The sequence below is a fragment of the Coenobita brevimanus genome, chromosome 71 (genome assembly GCF_032717465.1).
Source record: "Coenobita brevimanus isolate Jiangsu-jjx chromosome 71, ASM3271746v2, whole genome shotgun sequence".
Taxonomy (NCBI): Eukaryota; Metazoa; Arthropoda; class Malacostraca; order Decapoda; family Coenobitidae; genus Coenobita; species Coenobita brevimanus.
The window spans coordinates 701,977-725,100 of NC_137024.1; the positions used below are offsets into that span (position 1 = coordinate 701,977).

The 23,124-nt window shown below is 40.1% G+C and overlaps 1 protein-coding gene across 1 annotated transcript in view; it reads right to left on the reverse strand.

Annotated features, from left to right (window-relative positions):
• The window catches only part of Zir (dedicator of cytokinesis), a 79,687-nt gene that overhangs the window by 36,704 nt on the left and 19,859 nt on the right, over positions 1-23,124 (reverse strand). Inside the window, exons 12-23 of the mRNA XM_080277998.1 lie at positions 15,705-15,830; positions 14,450-14,730; positions 12,102-12,290; positions 10,290-10,393; positions 8,009-8,177; positions 6,998-7,221; positions 6,287-6,381; positions 5,316-5,345; positions 4,535-4,661; positions 3,709-3,886; positions 2,731-2,889; positions 627-734 (exon numbers count right to left, since the gene is read on the reverse strand). Coding sequence (XP_080134124.1) covers positions 627-734; positions 2,731-2,889; positions 3,709-3,886; positions 4,535-4,661; positions 5,316-5,345; positions 6,287-6,381; positions 6,998-7,221; positions 8,009-8,177; positions 10,290-10,393; positions 12,102-12,290; positions 14,450-14,730; positions 15,705-15,830 — 1,790 coding nt within the window. The remainder of the gene's footprint in view (positions 1-626; positions 735-2,730; positions 2,890-3,708; positions 3,887-4,534; positions 4,662-5,315; positions 5,346-6,286; positions 6,382-6,997; positions 7,222-8,008; positions 8,178-10,289; positions 10,394-12,101; positions 12,291-14,449; positions 14,731-15,704; positions 15,831-23,124) is intronic.

Sequence of the window (23,124 nt, forward strand, 5' to 3'; positions counted from 1 at the left end):
CAATATTTTCTCACTGCATACCTTCACTAAAGTCATCTGGTCAGAAGAAAGGTTACCCCTCTTGGCAACCACTGTTGGCATTATGTAGAAAACAGGAAGAGTCGTCTCAGGCCAAAAAAGGCTGAGATATGGATGTTCACAAATGAGGGCATTTCCAATACATATTTAATGTTTAACAAATTTGCTATCCTGTGGGGTTATTACGAAATGCTGCAAAAATACTCTTCCCTGTCATCCTCTTAACTTATCAAAACTCGTCACTCCCGTTCTCATTCTTTTCTACTAATTTCTCCTAACTCCTTTCATTTGATAAGGTCTTTTTACTTTTATTCTTGATGCTATAAAGACAACTCTGTTAAGCTCATGAAAGGCACCTAGGAGTAAGGGACTAATAAAGGCAACACCATATCTAGCTTCTACACTTCAAAAGGTCTCTTAAGCTGAATAAAACTGACAGAGTATAAAAGATTTCACTGCGCTAAAAAGGTTAACACTCTCAGTTCATGTAACTCACTCTCAGCTGAATAAAAGCATCTGGCATTAGCTGAAACAGAATACATGTACTACAGCTGTCCTATCAACAGAATGTACTCAAGAGAAAACAACATATAACCAGGGCAACATACAGATGGGCAGGGAGATGATGGAGCAGATATGGCTGAGAGTGGTGTGCAGAAGGGCAGGTTCAGCGCCACAAAATGCTCGTGACTGCACACGATGCGAATGAAGTCCAGCTGCGATGATAAGATGGATAAAATTAATACAATGACTCCTCAACACCTCTGAGTACAAACTGTTGTAAATGGATATGACATACCGATAATGTAGAAATATATCAGTGTTCACATTACACTACTTAAGCCAACATAATCTGGTTGATAACAGTCCTACTCAAACATCCCCAGAGCAAAAATGTACTGTTTATGGATAAAATGGAAAATGAAACATTAAAACATGGGAGAGCCATACCAGTGTTTTGGTTACCAGTGCAAAGAAATGCCATTCAACAAAAATATATGTCTGTACTGCATCAATACTCTAGGTCATGTTTCTTATCATTACTACAAGAGATTGTATTGGAGAGGGACACCTTTATGTGATGACACCTATATTACCATATGGCTCCACTACCCACTTACGTAAAAATTCCCAAATTACCTTCACATCCCCCCAAAAGATAATGGTGGACTGCTGCATAGGAACAATCTCAGTTTGCAGTCCACTGGGTTCACATTCATATGAGCCTGAGGTTATGAATACTACTACTACTATTACTACACCACAACTACAACTACTACTAGCTACTACCACACTACAACTACTACTACTGTTACTACTACTACACTACAAATACTACTACTACTACTACTACAACTATACTACGACTGTACTCTGCCAACCTATACCTGACAATGAAGTCATCTGACACTCAGTGATGGCTGTACATGTTTTTAAGTTCCACCATGAGTAAGACACAATATTTCATACTTGTCAATGATGCATTTCAAAGAACATCAGCATCTTCCTGATTTATAACAAATGCACATTGAATGACATATCATACGACTTTTTATCAATGTCAGAACTGCACAAACAGCAAAACAGATACACCAAACTCCCCTGAATTCTTCATGTTAAAGGTGGCAAGTATCAGTAGTATAATACTCCTACAAAACCACTACTAACATAATAACACAAATAGCGGTCATACTGCTTCTAACAATGCCTCTTACACCATCTTTCTGCATCACATTTCCAATCACAATCAATGTGTTGACAACATATGGATCTGTAACATCTGACTACAATGCTAGCACAATGAAACTAACTACAGCATTTAATCTGGCATTTCCTAATGATTAATTCTTTTTATGTTTTTTCTGAAAACAAGAATCCCACATAAAATTAAATCATCATCATTTTTGCCTTTACACTGCTTTCTATGTTGCAAGGGTGAGATGGGTTCACCTACTAGCAATCCTTCATCTTGTTCTGTTCTGTGACAGCTCTCTAATATCATTTTTTGGCCTGCATTCAGCACACACCACCTCCTCCCAAGGTTTCCTTGATCTGCCTCTCCATCAACAGCACAGTACTTTTATACTTCTGCATTTCCACATCCAACTCCTCTGATCCATCCTCTCCGAGAGTCCAAACCATTTCAATCTCTTCCTTTCTACTGCACTTACTTTTTTTATGCTTTCCACCCCCAGACATCTTCTCCGCTTATGTGAGAATATCCCATCATCCAGTTTTTACTCAACATTTCCACTGACTCATTCTCATGTCATTTGTTCCTATTTCATAATTTCTTCCTCTTATAAACCCAGTGTTTCACTGACATGTATATGACACTTTTAATACAGGTACCAAATATGTTCCCTAATGCAAACAATAACACTTGAGATGTCAGGATGCATAACAATTTTCTGAACTTTTTCCAACCACTATGCACCCTTTCAATGGCACCGCTTGGCACAGCCCCCTATACTGATGACATCACCAAGGTTGCACATTATAACCACAATATCCAGTGACTCATCTATCACCAGTATTCCTTTACCAGTTTCCAGCTGCTGTTTGCTTCATTCCATCTTTTCTGTACTTAATGTTTCCATCAAGTATAGGAAATAAAATTCATACCCATACCTTTCTACATAACAGTACAGTACATGGCCTGGTGGAATTAAAATATATAGCAACACTGTATTCTGTATCTGTTAACTGTACCTTGAGATTGATGAGCTGTCCAGCATCTGGGAGAGAGGTGATCTTCCCATTCATCTGGCGGCAGTAGTTTTGTACCAGCATGAACACGAACCCTCGGTCCATCACAGACAGCAGGTCACACAGGAAGAAAGCCAAACTACTATTTATGTTCTGGACAAACTAAACAGGAAAAACAAGAAGAAAAAGTGAATTAGAAGTACAGTAATGCTGATTACTGTATAGTACTGCAATGGAATATATATATATATATATATATATATATATATATATACACTGTACTGTAGGCTACAGAATTCCTGCCAAAGTTTCCCTGTTTCTTTATCTTCAGCAATTACATACACAGAGGAGAGAATTCCCAAACAAACAACACAAGCCCACTTGTTGACCATCTATGATTTGCAAAAAATAAAACAGCCTTACACCCTCTGTTCTAAGTACCAATATTACTATACTCAATAGTTCTCCCAGTGCATGAATTTTGATTACCAACCTTCAATAAAATTTAAATCACTGGTTTATATGTTTACTTTGTATAACAGGCCCCATAAATTGAAAAAGACTAGAATAGGGCTACACTTCTATATTTAAATACAGAAAAATTAAATAAATATACCATAAACCTTGTAGCTCTAATACTCTGTCCACAGTACCAGTGGACTGCATGATCTGCAAACATAAATGATAGCAACTGAGTATCTCTCTCATATGGTGCAGTGCTATACTCTTGCCTACAAAGACAACAGCAAAAGATGGATTAATCCCCAAGCTAGACCTCATCAACTCATATAGCCCTGCTAGGGTTACAGGAGAGCGCTACCCCTCCCAGCACAGCAGCCACCGGGCAGGGCGCGAACTCGCAACCTCATGATTACGAGCCCGACACCCTACCGCCGAGCTACCGTGCTCCCCCAACAACAGCAAAAGAAAATGCCCTTATCATATGTCAGCAATCTTTACAAAAATACAATAAGTTTTTACCCTGATGTCCCTGACATCTTTGTTGTGATGGGCAATGATGTCATTAGTGATGGAAGACGTGAGATTCTGCACATCATCAGCAAACTGATGTGAGAACCTCAGCTTGCGAGGTGTGTCTTGGCCCCCAGTCCTGGCCAGGTGTTCCATCATTGACTTGATCATAACCTCAAAGAAGAACCTGAACATCAACCAAGAAAAAGAACATTTTAAAGCAGGGAACCACACGCTGAGGCATTAAATGTTCTCTCACTACAAAGGAAGGTGTCCTTTTAGTTCACTGTCCGGTGACCTAATAATATTTCATAACAAAGCTCTAAGGATATAACACACCAATACAGTATATAAAGTCAGACACTCATTTTAATACTGGTGTGGTATTTTTGTCATTCAAAACTGCATGATTTTCAGTTTCAGCTTTCTTTCTCTCCAGTACTATTCCAACTCAACTTTACGATTTTATTTTCAAATACCATAAGTACATCTCTTACTATTCTCCAGTTCAGTCACATTCACTCCTTTCTTCCTTTTATTTGGACAAAATTATTTTATACCCAACCCTTCCATGAAACAAATTCTGATGTTTTAGCACAGAGTAATAACTGACTCTCTCAGAATATATGAACTGCTTGAGATGTGGGAAATATATAAATAAATAAATAAATAAATCCTGTGTGATTTTACAACTTCAATATGTATTTTTATTAATATTTTTACATCTCAAATCCACACTAATAACCTTGGGAGCATGTCAGATTTACTTTAATCTGGTTTACCAATACTACACTCCTTTTGAGTGTTGATATGCATAGACGACGATGAAACTTACCACGAATTAGCAAGTGCCTTCTCCCGGCCAGCACCATTAGACACAACCCACTGGAGTGCAATCTCCTCGTGTGTCAGTTTTCTTCCTCCTGAACGCTGCAGGCTTAACAGGTTCTCATATGTGCTGCCTGAAACAAGGGAATAACATGGTAATGGTAACACCCAGTCCCATATTATCCCCCTCAAGTTGTAGAGGCCTGGGGCTAGGTTATGACATCAGTCCAGAGTAATTAGGAGTAGATGACCAACCTACTTTCCTTGGTGGCATTCACTGAAAACCATCATTCACTTCTTGCGAATCACACACATGCATATAGCATAACTACCACTCTGGGGCATTCTAACCACAAGACCACCATCATGGAAAGGGGGAAACATACAATAATGCCACTGGTTCTGTAAATCTCCATTCAGGCTTTGAGAAAAAAAAAGTGTGTTCTGTTTAATTTACACTGAACCTCATTAGATTCTATTCTGATTTTGGTACATAGTACACTGCAAGTAATAAGACAGTACTTGTATATTCTATAGAGACACAGCAAGGGGTAAAAGCTGGCTTACTATTCCACTGTGCCCTCTTAACTGGCACAGTGACCAAATTTTGCTTTCTAGTAAGCATATGTATTTTACTTAAGGCTCCGTCAATGCTCACTGACACAAGTACATGCACATAATTAAATACACTGTTAGTAAAGCTGGCAAAGTATATATCAACCTAAGTAAAAGTACTGTACACAATTCTGCTAGTCATATTATAAAGTAATAAACAACTTCAATCTTACCTCCAATGACAAATTGCTCATCGTCACTTTCTATGAGGCATGAAAAGAAAAATACATTTCTGTATTACTTATTTAAGAGTAAATATTGAAATAAATAAAATCCAGTACAGCACTATTGTAAAGTCTTTCATCAGGTGCCAGTGGTAAGCTCAAATCCACCTTAGCAAAAGTGGCTGGTGGCAGAACTGTATCAAAGCATTAGCTGACTATCATTTTCTCCCCCTTGGGGATGGGGGATTTCCCTTTGAGACAAGGGGGAAAGAAAGAGAACTAATCGCATATTCTCTCTTTGTCCTATAATACATGTAATTGCGATGGTATGATGTGGGCTGGGATTCCTACTATCTTTTAAACAGCTACCAATATCTTTAAAACTATGGATATGAGTTCAGTAGCAATTTGGAGTCTAACAGATCTAAGAAGGTTTGTGCAGCTGTATTCTGAAATGTCAGATGCGTCCATGATGAATATCCAAGACCAGAATTAGTGGCAGGAAAGTAGCAGGGGTAAAGGGGTTAAATATCTGGGTCACATGGACTGGATAGGAAAAAAAATATTAATTGACAATGTAGAGTGAAGCCAAGTATACTCTTTTTATTTTAATTTTGCCTAGATTTTCTTCCTTTTGCAGTCTGTCAAACAGCTCTGTGTCTATGGTTCAACCTCTCTTTCATATCACTTCTTCATGATTAGCATCATATTCTAGTATGAATCAATTGTTACAACTCAGTATTTAAGATGGTGAGATGACAATCTAAGGCCAAAATAAAGAAAAAAGAGTCAGAGGGCAGAGGAGTGTACTAAGATGGCATAGTCATATAAACTGATACTGGTATGAATATGGAGACAATGATGGATGACAGAGTTCAGTATTTGGCATCAGCTTTTCATGTTTATACTAAGCAATGAAGCAATATTGATCAGATACAGTTAGTGAAAGAAAAGATAAGGATGACTGATAAGACTGGTACCTGTTCTCATAGAGTTGGTTCTGTCAAGGCCGCGGGCAAAGAGTCCTCCAACTTCAGCGTCAACATCAAGTCCAAGGTCGGGGTTGCTGCTGCTCCTACAGTACGAAAAACACCACTGTACAGTACTGGACTCATGTTACAGATTACAGCACAACTTTTCAAATACTATATTTTTTTTCTATTCTCATATTATTAATGGTAAACTACTTATCTATCTACAGCCGACATCAAAATCCCAAAGGGGTGGCAACAAATTGATTAGGTAATGTTAAAATAGATGGTTTGGTTTGGGGGAGGCGGTGGCTCAATTGGTAGAGAGGTGGCCTGCAGTCCTTACGGACCCAGGTTCCAATCCCGGCTGGGGCAGGGAACAGTTTAAGGATTTGAATTTCATTAAATCAGGCTTTACTGATCTACCAGAAGACCCGCCGACATGTCGCAAAAATACCCTCGCTAATACCAATACACCAGTCCTGTATGAGACAGCCCTAGTATGTATTCAATATGGACGGTGGGTGTTAGCACCGAAGTGGTGACATATAGAGGTGTATGGTATGTAGGAGGACTGCTGGGCCTTGATAGCAGGCTGTGAAGCCTATGCCCAGAGTCGGACACATTAAAAAAAAAAAAAAAAAAAAAAAAAAAAAAAGTTAGGATACTGATAACTATGGTAGCTTAGGTAATGCAGGTAACAGTGCTGCACTATCTTACCTGGAGTACTTTCTGTGTGTGGGTACAGATGCAGGTGCTTGAGGTGGTTGATGGGCGTGTGTATGATGGTGACGGTGGTGGGACTGGGAGGTGGATGAACCATGTGGGGCAGCAGTGGGGGTGGCAGGACAGTCATCGGGGTGAGGTAGAGTGGACTGGTATGCCACGTAAGACAGAAGGATGCTGTTGCGTCCATGCTGGTCATTCTTGTAATCCAAAAGAGCCTACAACAGAGAAAAGAGTGACCGATTGATCACAGCACCTGACTGTCACTGTAATATTGCAGTTCACTGCTTACATATAGCTAGAATGATACATAAAAATAAAAAACAAATCCCACAAATTAAATTTCACACACAACTGTCAAATACAAACTAAAAACAAAGAACAGCACGTAAGACAATTGTAGGTGCTCTTTAACTCCTACCAGAACTCATTTTCATATTAATCACGTGAAACAGCCAAAACACCACATCATACTTTTGCAAAGGTGTTACAAGACCATGGAAGTGATGGATCAATAAGAGCAACATTACTGTTAAGTTGGGAACTTTTACAGATCATCTGTTGAAGTTATGTTGAAGGATTATTTGTATTGTGATAGTGATGTGCATGAGGTGAACAGGTCTGCTATGGTGCAAAAAAATTGCATTACAGTGACGACACAATGGATTGTTTTGAGTTGAATTTTGTGTTGATAAACAATGGAAATGGTAAAATTGCTTTCTACTATACATAATGCAATCAACAACAAGATTGTATGGACAAACCTCTTTTATTCTCCACCAAGTACAGTATTTCAATAATGACGTCAAAAATTGGGGGTTTGCCTTTCCTTTCCTGATTTCAAGTTTCATCCTGCCAATATACAAATCAACCTGTCTCCACTCTCCCTCTCTCTCTCTCTAACAAAACAATATCATCATCCTTTTCTTTTTATACACCTCAAGACTGAAGAGGCTTATCTTATCTACCACCAATATATATATATATATATTTATATATACTCACCGAGACACGTCCAACAAGTGCTGCAAGAGTGTGGAAACAGGCTTGAGCAATGTTGACAAGTTGGCCAGCTAGGGTTGGCGGCCATACCAACAAAGAAAACAGACGGTCAAGGAGAACAGGCAGAAATCGCACCAATGGTTCAGCATGACAGTTCACTAGCTCATTCATCCTGCAGAAAAGTTAATTTATATTTTACTGAGTTTAACTGAAGATCACAGGAAGTTGAACAAGAAAGTAAAAGTGCAATAAAATGGGGGCACAGAGAATTTAGTGTCTTCTAAAATGGATTCCTCCATTACAACTAAGAAGAATCTAAACTGAGCTGCATCTTTAGTCATACACTTAGACTTAACTGCAAACTTACCAAATTTTTTAGTAACTAAGCAAAAGATTATTCAGCTCTATATCTGACAATAAGGGCAAATATTGGGTCTAGTGACAATGAATCAGTTTAGGCAACGCGGTGAGTTGTCAGTTTCTAGACTGGTCAACACTGTCCATATAGGAATAATTGTTACTTCCGAACACACTGACAATGTAATCAATTCATCCTAGAGCAAATTTAATTGGAAATGGTAAGGATGATGTACACTTTATAGTGATGTACATTTCTGGGATATCAGCATTCTTTTGAACCTTTGAACCTGTATTCTTTTTTAATCAAGAATCTGAAAGAAACTAAACGTACACAGAATATGTAATGATTATGAAATACGACGAAAACCTCAATTACCACTGATGGGTTAAATGTCCTCACACAAACTTTAGGAAATATAAACAGAACCCTGATTAATTCCTTCATCAAATGATATCTCTCTTTAAATGGGAAAAAAAAAAAAAAATCATCTGTTGGTACTGTGCTAAGAAATAATTTTAAAAGATGTCCTTGGGCTGAAGGGGTTAAAGGTGGTGATCTGCATTTTCTTGCATATTATACCAATGAAAATAAAGGAAACTATTGTCCCCTGCTGAACACAATATATCGCCTATATCATGCTTATATTTAGAGACCAGTGACCATGCTAGAATGAGTAGGCTCTTCTACTTGATAGCAGTTTCCCTGGTGCTACCACAAAGCATTTTGTTATAGGAGTTATGGGGTTGTATGTCCTTACTAATGCCCTGTGCAAGAAGGTCAACCATTCTGGCAAAGTAAATGTCTGCTACAGGAGTACACTTGGCTTCTTCGATGTAAAATCACCTTATGGTTTACTACATCAAGTAAGTGGATGGTGGATACCCCCACCTAATGCAAGATCAGACTTTTTTTTTTTTTTTTTTTTTTTTTTTTGATACATGTACAATTTCATTCTTATCACCAAATCATAATACTGTAAACTCTCAATTACCCGTCATCGCAATATCTGGCCCAACACAATATCTGGCACTGCTGGCTTGGTTCTATTAAAGCAGTATCTGGTGAAATTATGCAATATCTGGCGCCGAAACAGGGCGTAACTGGTGGTTGTATGTAATATCCGGCATCGAGGTGTACTAATCGGCTTGTGAACAGTAGCCAACCGGCATGGTTTATGTATTACTCTTCCTGTATTACTGTATTGTACCATTACTTTATTGAATTTTATGCTTCATTTTCATCTTTCTCTCATGAAAAAGTTTTTAAGACTGAGAGTTAAGATGGATAGTAATGCAATATCTGGCTCGACATCAAATATTGAGCCAATGGGGGGTACTATGCAATATCCAGCGTTTCACATTAAACAGTGTAGGGCTTGGTTGAATTCTGTCAGATAATTGAGTGTTTACAGTATTCACCTTATGACAGACTTCTCAGAGTATAGTGATTAGATACAGTGGTCATTAATTTTCTACTATGGAACTTAAACTGGATAATTATAATCTGGTAGTATCATGATAAATACTGCATACTGTATATATATATATAATGTCCTCAGTCTGAAAAGATTAAATGCCTCCATTACATGCTCAGCTTTCAAGAAGTATTATTAAGAATAGCATACCGTGCCTGGATTCACAAAAAACATATGATCATTTTCCCATCACAAGTAGGATTTGTTTTTGCAAGAAGAACAAGAGACATGGGAAGATTTTGCATTCTCCTTTCTTTGTCCTTCCTGCAAAGCAACATAATTTAAGATAAATCTTCTCTAATTGCTAAGATCTATTTTTGCAAAAAAAATGGAAACAAGTAAAGTTTCTGCACTCTCTTTGTCCTTCCCAAAAAACTTAATCACAGTTACAGCAAGAAATTAATCACAGGTTCGCTTGTGAATCCGGACACTGTTGTCAATATACTAACGCTCTCTTCAGCTCCGCTTCCATGTTCGCTTCCCCAATGCGTGCTGGAATGTTGCCTTCCTCCACCATCTTGCACAGATGAAAGAACCGGTCCAGGTGTTTGTCCTGGTGAGCAAAGACGAAAATACAGTAAATTTGGGTCAGATAAACACCTCTTAAGGGTGGATGCCTCAAGCTGCCTCACTACTGCAGTTTACGATACAGTACAGGTAAATAAGGCCATCACATACTATACTGTGATGTTTCCTTTTGGATTCTCACATCCTGACCTACAACAATGGGTGCAGCATTGAGTTTAAGTCACTGTGGCCACACTGGTTGAGATAAACAGGCAGAGTGAAAAATTATTTTACCTGTATACCACTGGGTCAGTTAAACACCTCTCTATATGGAGGCTAAGAGCCACCTCACCATTGCAAGTCTAAAGGCTCCCTCTGGAGGCACTGGATGAGGATGAAGCTCTAACCATCCCTAAGATTTATGGCTGGAGTGCCTTGACCATCTGACTATTAGGATTTTGCTCAACTGAACAAAATTATCTAGTGTAAGCCTATCCGATATTCCTAAGTACAGGTCTACCAAAAGTAGAAAAAAGTAACTCTACAATGCATTTTAAGCTTTTGGCTATTACGAAAACTCTCACATGAATTAAATTTTGGGTGGTTAGTCTTAATAAAATACTCAAACGTACCATCCAAAGAGAAAAGTTTTTTTTTTTTTTTTTTTTTTTTTTTTAATGTGAGGAAGAAGGAACCAAAGGCCATGAGCCCGCAGTAACAGTTCCCTCCAAGAGAAAAACAAAATACAATAGAGAGCCAAATTCAAGATCCGATCATTTTGAGATGCCTGGACACACTGCGTTTGAAAGACTGGAGATCATAGGCAGGAGGAAATACAGACAGAGGGAGACAGTTCCAGGGCTGACCTGTTGCATGAATGAAAGACTGGGAGTAACGGTTAACTCTTGCATTAGAGAGTTGGACAGAAAAGGGATGAGAGTTTGCTGCCAGACGGGTGCTACGCGCCCGTCGTAGAGGTGGAGGAATGCAAGCAGACAGTTCAGAGGAGCAGTGACCATTAAAGTAGCGATAGAAAAGAGATAAAGATGCAACAGTGCGGCGAAGAGACAGAGGTTGAAGGGAGTCAGTAAGAGGAGGAGAGTTAATGAGACGAAAAGCCTTTGACTCCACCCTATTGAGAAGAGCTGTATGTGGGGACCCTCCCCACACATGAGAGTTGTACTCCACACAGGGGCGGATAAAACCCCTGTATAGAGTCAACAATTGTGCAGGGGTGAAGAAAGAGCGGAGTCGGCTTAGCACACCCAATCTCTTGGAAGCAGATTTTACAAGAGATGTAATATGATCTTTCCAAGATAAGTCCCGAGTAAATGAAACCCCAAGCATGTTCAAGGATGATGCAGGATTAATCTGAATATTATTAAACATTAGTGGGTATACTATATCAACAGGTGTCCATCTGTTAGACACTACATAAATTCCATCATCATCATCATTTCCAAAACTTTGCTCCCTCCTAGGGATCTCCCAACAGGGGAACCATCTCCAAGCTTTCATACTCAGATACTTTTCTCACTCTCAAACACCAATCTTTCCCTTCTTTCTAAATTACAGTTATGCTGTAATTCTTTCTTTTACAATACCATTTAAGATCTGGCTCTTTCAACATTACCATACCCTAACTCTCAAATTCAAAGAAGTTCTTTGGAGCCCTGTCTATGTACATTCTGTTAATACATCCATACCATTTCAATGTATTACATTCTTTCATTAAATTCTCAAGGAACTCTTACCTGAGCATGAACTGAAGAGACAGCTTCTACACACACAGTAAAGAGTCCCTTATGGTTATCGACCCACTTTGTGCCAGGCAGCTGTATGTCTGCAGTGATATATGGGTAGTTGCTGGGTGGCCGTTCCATCATCACTGGCAGACTGTGTTCCCCGGTTAGCAGACTCCCATCCCGGTACACTGGCAGCCACTACAAACGTACAGTAAGTCTTCATAATAAATTACCTCTTTTGCAATCCTTTTTTACATATTTTTTACATATACTTGGACTTTTATCCCAAGGAAGTTAATCATAACTAATCGAACTTTCGCAAAAAGTTCTGGCTGAACACCGCCAAACACGAGACACAGGCACAAAAACTAATCAGGCAAGGTGGTAGCTGTGGTCTATGGAGTGGTGGTGTATACAATGGCATCATCACAAGATGGCCACCAAGTGCTAAGCTGGATGCACACGGACTTTCACCTGGCAAACGCCAGACAGATGCGAGGCTATCTCACCAGATGCGAGGGAGGCGGTGGCTCAATCGGTAGAGAGGTGGCCTGCAGTCCTAACAGACCCAGGTACAAATCCCCGCTTGGGCAGGGAACAGTTTAAGGATTTGAATTTCATTAAATCAGGCTTTACTGATCTACCAGAAGACCAGCCGAGATGTTGTATAAATATCCCCACTAATACCAATACACCAGTCCTGTATGAGACAGCCCTAGCATGTATTCAATATGGGCGGTGTGTGTTAGTGCTGAAGTGGTGACATGTAGAGGTGTATGGTATGTAGGAGGACTGCTGGGCCATGACAGCAGGCTGTGAAGCCTATGCCCCCCCCCCCCCAAAAAGCAGGGTTTTGGAGTTTTTAACTTGTCGCCAGATGCGAAACCGGCAGATAAAAAAACGCCAGATGCAAGGCCCAACCGTACTTAAATCCTTAACCCCTAAAGGCCAATGTCTGACAGGCATCAGTTTAAATACTGATGATCGGAGACAGGCTGAATACAGTATATATATTTATCTTGATTGAAAAAACATATACCTGTATATATATTTTTTTACATTAATGTTCAATCCTTCAATTTGTTTCATGCCTAGCCACATAATTCATATTGACTGATTTCTGTAAAGTTCATTCATTCATTCATTGCCAGACGCCATGTATCCCAAACGGGGTGGCCAATGGCTTAGAGTTAATTGTTTTACAGGGAGGGGCACTAATCCTCCACCAACCCCACTTGACACGTAAGCGAAAATAATATATTTTCCAAAATTTTCCTATTTTTGTTCTTACGCAAGGAGTGACTTTTTGTTATCTATGATGGTTGATAGTGTGGTAAGCATTAGACATATGAGAGTGAAATATACATTTTCTGGTGTTTAAATTCAAGCTCCTGAAATCTATAACACCAAAATTTACCTTGGTGGATGCTGAAAAATCAGACCTGAAAGGCGGCTGAAGGGATAGTCGGGGTGGGAGATTTGCAGTCTTTAAGGGTTAACAATTCCACTTCTATTACAAAAATCTTTACCAGCATGACAGGTGCATAAACGTACAGTTCATTTAACTGGGTACTCTGCTGTCAGATTTTTCCCAACCTCATATTTTCCTGTTTCATTCCTGAATCCTGCTGACTCTTTTCCCCAGTGAGATTTTGGGAGAGGAAGATCATTATACAGGTAATAAAAATCTATCTATCTATTGCAAAGACGCCTTAATCCCATACAGGGTGGGCACAAACAAATTGCCTCCACGTCACCCTGTCCCCCACCATTTCACTGCCCTGCTCCCAACTCACACCCCCCTCCCTCATATACCTCTCCACTCCATCCCTCCATCTCATCCTTGGCCTCCCCCTCCCCCTCCACCTCACTCACATACACCCTCCTCATCAGGCTGTGTTTACAGTGGAATTTTCCCTCCAATGACATAGTCCTAGTTCATGATGCTTACCTCCAAATTATTCACGCTGAAAAAGCATGGCTGATGAGTAAATACGAAATACAAAGTGATCCGTATACTGTGCCCCTCAACACTCACCCAAGAGAAATTAGGTGTGTTGTGGGGATGACTGCCTTATGACATTAATAATCATCCATGCAATCAATGGCCAAAAAAAAAAAAAAAAAAAAAAAAAAAAAGTGCATGATATAAAAGCACAAAAAGGCTTATAGGATGCAGAAAACAATACAGGGCTGAGACTGGAAACACTTGGTCAAATGTCCCTGCAACACATGATAATTCATGACCTATGAGGCAAAGGGCACAATATGTGGACCACCCTTTGTTAATAATCCCTAAACTAAATATGACGGGCAGAAATTTACGAAAGTCTAGCCTGTATGTCCACGCCTCCTACCGTGTAGCCAACAGGTGCTTCAATAGTCTTCTCCTCAGCCTTCTTTTGACATGAGATGTGATAGAAGGTAAATAAGAGATGATGTTGGTCTCCCAGAACAGCAGGAAGCTTGATCTTGACCTCATCATAGAAATCTGGACTCTTGTTATGGTAAGTGACAGCAGTGTAGGCCTCGGTGGTGAACTCTGGACACGAAGACTTGCCAAATATATTACCGGCAGCTGCATCCTCATCCTCACCACACATAAACTGGATCTTCACAGCAATATTACGTGCTGACCCTGAAAAACAACATTATTCTGTACTTTTTAACATCTTCATAATAACCATCATTCTAATTCTGTCCTACCAAAGGACAGGGTGTTGTAAGATCCACAATCAAGGAAAGAGTAAGTACATAAGTACAAAATAACTTTATAGTGCTTTATATAGACTAATTTTTTATGCCCATACTAACTTTATGACCTTCCCATAAATATGGCTAAGATTAACACACCTCAGGTGATTCTGTACTTAGTGATAAGCCATATGGTTCCTAGTAAGCCCAGGAAACCATTTACTATACTGGATGCTGCCTAGGGTTTGAAATTAGTAAAATTAGACAAGGAATCCACCAAACTGTTAGAGTTAGTACTGCTCAGCTGACACAATGACAGCAGCTGCAAGTACTGTGGTGCTTTACTGAAAAGAAAAACAAGGGACATATAAAACCATAAACCCATAACTGTGCCGGGTACTTAATTTCAAATTTTACTGGGGGCTGGGTCTTGTACTTAGCACTATGGAAAATTTTGTTGTCAGTCATCATTTCTGGTAGAACCGGACCAATGGATTACTGCCAATTTCAAATCCAAGTGTTACCCATATAACCAAACAGATGCCCAATGGTCAAGCAAGTTAAGGTCCTCCAGCTGGATGTGATCCATAAGGGTCTGCATCTCAAGAGAAGCTGGAATTTATTGCTCATACGATGCCATTCAAGTGCAAGCACTTGGCCACCTTTCACTCAAGAGTGGCTGGAATTTATTGTTCATACGATGCCATTGAAGAGAGAGCAATTGGCCACTCTTCCCTCTACTACCAGGACCAAATAGCCTTGTCCAAGGCCCCTACGGTCTTAATGGGACAATACAGCATTGGAAGATAGATAAATTAACATACACAGACAACTAGATAGATACACAGACAGGTACAGATATAAATAACACATGGACAGAAAGATATAGTATATAGGCAAATCCTCCCTGTCACGTACCAGGTCTGTTGTTAAAGTTGAGATCCTTTGGTGAGACATAAAGAAGGTTGCGGTAGTAGTAGTTGGGCACCAGGATGTCACGAGGGGGAAACTCCACCACCTCCTTGATGGGACGGCATTTCTCATCTGAACCACCAGCACGGTGAGAGAAACATTAATTACAAATATACTTTATGGGAGATGTAAATTATGAAGAAAAAATTTGGAATATTATGATAAATTGTAACAATAACACGATAAATTATACAAAAGTAAAATGATACATTATCATACATTATAATGATACTTTAAACACCTGACTCTGGGTAATTTTCATAGTTCATCTTTGCTGCTGCAGGATTAATTTATTCAACTTAGAAAAGGCAATTCATAATCTAAGGGTGTTTAGTAAGGCTGTGTTTAAACTTTAAAAACAGTTTGAAGAGTCTATCCTAAGCTGAATGAGCTAATGATATGCTTAATGCCTAGTTTCAGATTGTGCTAAATTGAAGACAGCTAATTTACAATGATACTCTACTGTCACAATTAATCAACACAAGATGATCACGTATTGTCAGATTTATTCACTTAAGGAGACCCCTCTGGTAATGAAGTGGTAATAAAGGCTGCATTTAACATTTCAGGATCTACAAGTGACTTCTACAATCAATAAAACTGTCTGGAGGCAGCAACAATAAAATACACACAAGCAAGTGATGGGGACATTAAGGAAATTCTTTCTCGTACAGTATTAATTCATTCACTCAGAGAACATTATCAATATGTTATCTATGCCACCTCCAGATTATTGTATTCAGCTTAGAAGAGACTTTTCAAAATGAAGGGGTGAGATACAGTACAGTATGACCATCAAATAGTCTCTACAAATCTTTACTGGGGGAGTGGACTTTCTGACCACTACTTGGTGGTGGCCACAATTAGGATCCAAGAAAGATGGAGGAATAGAAGAAGGGAAAGACGAGAGGAAGGAGTAGTTGCAAGGAGAGTGGAAAGGTTACAAGAGGATGAGAAAAAGGCAAAGTATAAGAGAAGTGAAGGAACGATTGGGCAAATATGAATTGGAGCAGATGGGGGACGTGGAAGGTGTGTGCAGGATATTTACAGAAGAAATATGTGCAGCATGTGATGTGGTGTGTGGGGGTAAGAGAAGACGGAGGGGGGGTGCATGGAACAGCGTGGTGGACTGAAGAGGTGAGACAGGCTGTGGCACAAAAGAAGAAAGCATACAATGAATGGATGAGAAATAGGGGCGTGGAAGAAGTTGAGAGGCGGAAGAGAGAGTTACATGTAGAAAGAAAGAGAGAGGTGAAAAGATTAGTAAGAGAGAGTAAAAAGAGAATGGATGAGGAATTTGGAAGGAATCTGAGTGTAAAGTGGAGGGACTGTAAGAATATGTTCTGGAAAGAGGTGAAGAGAGTAAGACAGGGTGGAAGAGAGGTTAGCAGGGGAGTGAAAGATAAAAATGGTAGATTACTAGTAGAGAAGGGAGAAAAAGTGAGCAGATGGAGAGAACACTTTAAGGAATTGGTTAACATACAGGATGGAAGTAATGTGAGTATAAGTGGCTGGGAAATGGCTGAGAGAAGGAGGGAGGTAAGAAGACAGGAAGAAATCAGAAGGATAGAAGTTGTGGAAGCAATGAAGAATGTTAAATTGGGGAAAGCCCCAGGAATTGATGGAGTATGTGGTGAAATGCTGAAGCATGGGGGAATGGATGTGGAAGACGTGCAGATTGGCCTGGGAGGAAGGTAGAGTCCCGGAGGATTGGAAGTCAGGTATAATTATTCCCTTGTACAAAGGAAAAGGGGAAAAAGAAGTGTGTGGTAATCATAAGGGCATTTGTCTTCTTAGTATAATAGGAAAAGTGTATGGTAGGATAATTATTGACAGAGTTAAAGAAAGAACAGAGGAATTAGTTGGAGAAGAACAGGGAGGCTTTAGGAAGGGAAGAGGTTGTGTAGATCAGATATTCATTCTTAGATCTTTAGTGGAAAAGTTTCTAGAGAAAGGAAAAAAGTTGTATGCAGCTTTCATGGATTTGGAGAAAGCATATGACAGGGTGGATAGACAAGGATTGTGGAAAGTATTAAGAATATATGGAGTAGATGGGAAGTTGCTGAATGCCGTGAAGAGTGTGTATGATGGTGCTAAGGCTGCAGTGCATGTGGATGGTGAAATAAGTGAATTTTTCTCTTTGAAGGTTGGGTGAAACAGGGATGTGTCATGTCTCCATGGTTGTTCAATCTGTACATGGATGGGGTAATAAAAGAGGTACAAGGTAGGGTAGTGGATGTTGGAGTGGCCCTGGTGAGAGAGGATAGTGTTTGGAAACTCCCTGTACTGTTGTTTGCAGATGATACTGTGTTGTTGAGTGAAGATGAAGGGGAGCTGCAAGGCTTGGTGGATGAGTTTGGGAGAGTGTGTAAGAAACGGAATCTAAAGGTGAACGTAGGAAAGAGTAAAGTGATGGTCTTTGAGAGAGGTGAAGTCAGTGAATGTACAGCGAGGTTGGATGGTGAGGAATTGGAAAATGTGAGTACGTTTAAGTACTTGGGTAGTGTGATGAGTAAGGATGGAGGTTTGGAGGGTGAAGTGCTTGAAAGGGTACAGCAGGGAAGAAAGGTTGCTGGTTCCTTGAAAGCAGTGATAAGAAACAGGGAAGTGAGCATGGAAGTGAAAAAGTTACTGCATGACAATATTGTGATACCAACTCTAACGTATGGAAGTGAAGCTTGGATGTTGTTGGAAGGACACAAGTCATGAGTGAGAGCAGTGAAAATGAGTTATTTAAGAGAAGCTTGTGGAGTCACATGGAGAGACAGGCTGACAAATGAGGATATAAAGGAGCGTTGTGATGTGGATGTGGATGTGATAGGAAGCGTTATGAGGAACACACTGAGGTGGTTTGGCCATGTGGAGAGGATGGAGGGTGAAAGACTGACGAAGAGAGTTTATGTAAGTGAGGTGGAGGGAGGAAGAGGGAGGGGGAGGCCGAGGATGAGATGGAGGGATGGGGTGGAGAGGTATATGAGAGAGGGGGGTGTGAGTTGGGAGCAAGGCAGTGAAATGGCGGGGGACAGGGTGATGTGGAGGCGATTTGTTTGTGGCCACCCCAAACGGGATTGAGGCATCTGGCAATAGACAGACAGATAGATAGAAATCTTTATTAAGCTGAATGTCACTGTCTGGTGGGAGCAAGAACAAATCAATATGATGTACTCTTGCTGAACGAGTGAATGCAAAACTCTGTACTAAACTGCATCACATATTCCTGAATTTACAGCATATATAAAAACAGATATATATGATGTCAAATGGTCACAAAAATAATCAGTGTAAAAAATAGGAATATACAGTATTATACTTCAGGATCACAAATGAAATCACCACAAAAAATGCAGCACATTTATCCTGCCTGCATTAAATTATAACATTAAAAATACTGTACAAGGAGACCTGGCACATGATGTCCCAGAGAGCATATTACTGGTATAACAATCTTCAATTTTTGACACCCTTTCCCAGAATAAAACTGGCCTGCACTGAAATAATGATGGGGGAAAATTTAGCTTGGTACTGAATTCCCTGTGTATTGTTGTCTGTTTGTGAGGCTGCTGTTGTTGCAGCTCTACTTTGGCCTGTTTGGTCATGCAGATCCATCAACCAGAAGCAAGCAGCCACCCTCCCATGGCAGACATTGCCTCACCTGGGTAAGGGTCACAACAGAGTCTTTTGACACACAGTGTATATCCTGATCATCAACTGTCAACCAAGACTGATTTGTTTATCCATCACTCCCAGAGCCTGCTAACCATCCTTTCTCCTACTCGCTCATGTCAGTCACATTTTGGAATGAGAGCTAATGTTATTATGATGTTCTGCATCTCTTGTCAGCACAAGACCTCCATTTATCTCCCTCAACATCACCCACTCCTGAGCCAGGATCAGACCCCCCTCCATCAAGTTCATATTGGCTGCCTCTTTTCCTGGTCCAAGTGGTAAATGAGAAAGAAGTCACAGGGAGTCACCAGCAATCAACACCTGAGCATGTCCTCTGACCCTGGAGAGGATGGCCTATTACACATCAGTAAATACTCTGATGTTACATTTTCATGTTGTGTGATTTCTGTCAGCAATGTGTTTTAGGTGGTTATGGGCTTTAAGTTAGGTTGGATTTGGACTTTGGTAAGGACAGGGGAAGTCACATAAGAGTAACCTTAGCTGAGCTCTTGATGCATCCCCACTGAACCCATGTTATAACAGTGCCAGTTGGTGATACTTCACTTTATTATTGTTTTTTGCCAACAAAACCCAACTGCATAATGGGTTTTCCCTGTACAGTATTCATATGTCAAGTGTGGACTTCAAAATCCCTGGTATATCTGTAATACATCAAGATCAAAGTTACCATGTACTGGACTCTGATCTAACCCCTGCAGTCCATGATGTGCTTGGCCCAGACTAATGTGACAGTCCAGTGAGTGCTTGCTGAAGGAGAATGGGGATTTGTGGGACGAGGCCATGAAGTGAATCCTTTGGAAACGTTCCTGGCAAAGTTATAATGGACTGGAGGGTCATAGGCTTAGTTGCGAGTTTAACATACCTATGGCCTTCATGACAGTACTGGTGGCTGATAGCTGGTTCAGCACCAAAGTCAGCAAGCAGTGGTTTTTCTTAATGTTGGTGTTGGAAAATGGTTTTCGGCATAGAGAATGCTTCAAATAAATGAGGCTTCTGTGAGCAATAAAAAAAATTATACCACTCCTGTCAGTATTAACACCCTAAATCACTGATAATGAGGCTCACATAGCAGATCTTCAGCACATCCTACAATGACACTTACTCGGTGACACCCTTGCAGAGTCCATGAGGCCTATACAAAAGCACATCATGGAGGTGGGAATGAGGCTGAAAGCAGGATGGTTACAGTGATCTACTGTGCTAATTTTGGGTCTGACTTCTGCCACAGCTGCTCCATCTGGAGAGCACATCCTGCTATTTCAACAAAATTTACCCAGTACTCTACAGACCAGGGGGGGGGGGGGGATAAGTGCCTTGTCTGGAAGTGAATTTTCACTAAGCAGGGCACGAAATGTCCTGAAAAGTCGAGTGGAGAAAGCAGATACAGCATGGCGAAACATGAAAGCAGGGAGCAAAATAACATACCTCTCAACAGCATAAAATCCACGACAGAGGGTGATTAAAAGCCTGACCGAAAAAACCCAACATACTTGTTCATTAGGCAAGGAGAAGCAGGTAAAAGCATAGCATGGAAACCAAGAATGAATAATGACTAGAGGCAGTTCTCATTAGTCAGTGATGTTTTTAAAAATATCACAATGTTTTTGTATGCAACTGGTGGGATGAAATGAGAGAAACTGGTGAATCAACTTTCAAAACAGCAATGGAAACTTAAAAGCCCATTTTTTTACTATTGAAGTACACTTAATGGCAAAAAGGGTGAAAAAGAATCCTATATTGAGGACCTGCTTTAAAACACTAAAATGGTGTAATATAATAAGATTGCTAGAGCATGTATATTCTTAACATCTTTCAGTTCACTTGATGTATTCTGACTGGAAGGTTAATTTGACAAGTAATTATGAAGATACATTCCTCTCCTGTAACAAAGAATCATCTACCTTAAGACAACCATAACTCAGTATTCATGCTGCAGCAGTGGGCAAGTTCCATCATGTAAAAACATACTGAATATAGTTCACAGAAACATTGTAGAAGGAGAAGCAGATAGTGGCAGCTCCTATAAGTAATGTAGTAGCAGCAGCTGAACAAATTGATGTAGCTGAGTTTTCTGAAGTGACTGAGGAAAAGCTAAACACCATCACATGTCACACGAGGTAACAACTCGGAAAGGACAAGATCACCAGAACAAAATCTGCTAGAATCAGCCTACTGGACTGGAACCCAATCACAACCAGATTTGGAGGTTACTAATGTACCACCAATAATTCAGATGCTGCCCTACCAATGTCTGATAAATCTAAGGTTGATTCTGAGGGCTTCATAGAAGAGATAAATGGAGTTGGGGACATGAAATCTTAGCTGTATGTTTTTGAATCACACCATCACCTCCAACGCTTTCAGCCCGCTTAATTTTTAACTTCTGGACATTAATGTGCTCGAAAATCTTTGATAGTCTTCCTTAAACTAGCCAACACAATGATGCTCAACATGACTGGCAGTTGTGGTGTAGGAACAATAATGGGAAAAATAAGGATAAATTTTACAAAATGCAGAACCAGCTGAATACCACTCATTCTTCAATTCATTCTTGCAAATTCACGATTCACAATACCACCTCTGAGCCAGTTAGCTACACTGTACCCACCAGCCAATAGTCAGAGTGAGATTTCCAGAGAGGGTGTACACTCTGAGTGCTCTACATTGCTGCACCCGTTGCTACAGCATTATCCTTTACTGCCTCATCTGCTTAGAGGTCTGGAGGTACCATACTCAGTCCGGGTTTTTAAAGTGAGGGAGAATGGCCACTCAACCTCCAGTGGCTTTATTTGAGCAACAAACCCAAACCATCTCCCATATTTTAACCTTTTTGGGACGCACTGAGATGGAGTGACATAACCCACCAGATCAGAAGACACCCATCTGTTGGCTATATGGTTACCTTACATAATAAATGGTTTACTGGGTTATAAGAAACCACCTCAACTGAAATCCTGGGGGAGGCTACATGTGACTTTTATACACAGTGGAGTTGTGATTCAGCCTCAGCTTCAACACTACTCTGTCTGCTTTAACATGGCCTAAAACTGCCATGTTTCCATTCTCAATGCTGAGTTGTCACAAGACATAAACACTTGAATATGATACTACTTTAGTCATGTAGATCTGTGGATAGGGTGTAGATCTGTAGCATTTGCTGCCACTGGGCTACAAGAAAAAGCTGCAAAAGAATTAAAATCTCTGCCAAGCTAAGGCAGATGAACTACAGTGATGGTCTAAGACACAGTGCTTGGTGGTGGTAGCTGTAAGCGCAAAAGGCTGACCTTTCTTGGCAACACTAATGATACTCATCCAAATCATGGGAGGAAGATGCATTATCTGTGTCTTCTGGTTTTTGTACTAAAACCCTTTCTTATAAATATCTACTGGTTAATTTACAAAGACAGGATATAAGAAAATCTGTACAGTATTGTAATTAGCTTTAGCAAAATCTACATCCTTTGGGGTTCAATGGTGTCTATACCACAATGTGACACATTTTTGCTATGTCATAAAAACTATTTCTGGTTACTGTTGTTTGGTACCCTGAGAAACTGTTCAGTAACATTTCTGCTTGGCCACAGGGAGGTGTCAGGCGCATGAGATATTTTGTTGCATTTGAGGAAGTGAAGAAAGAAAACTGATCAGTAATGTTAGTACTGCACACCCACAAAAAAAT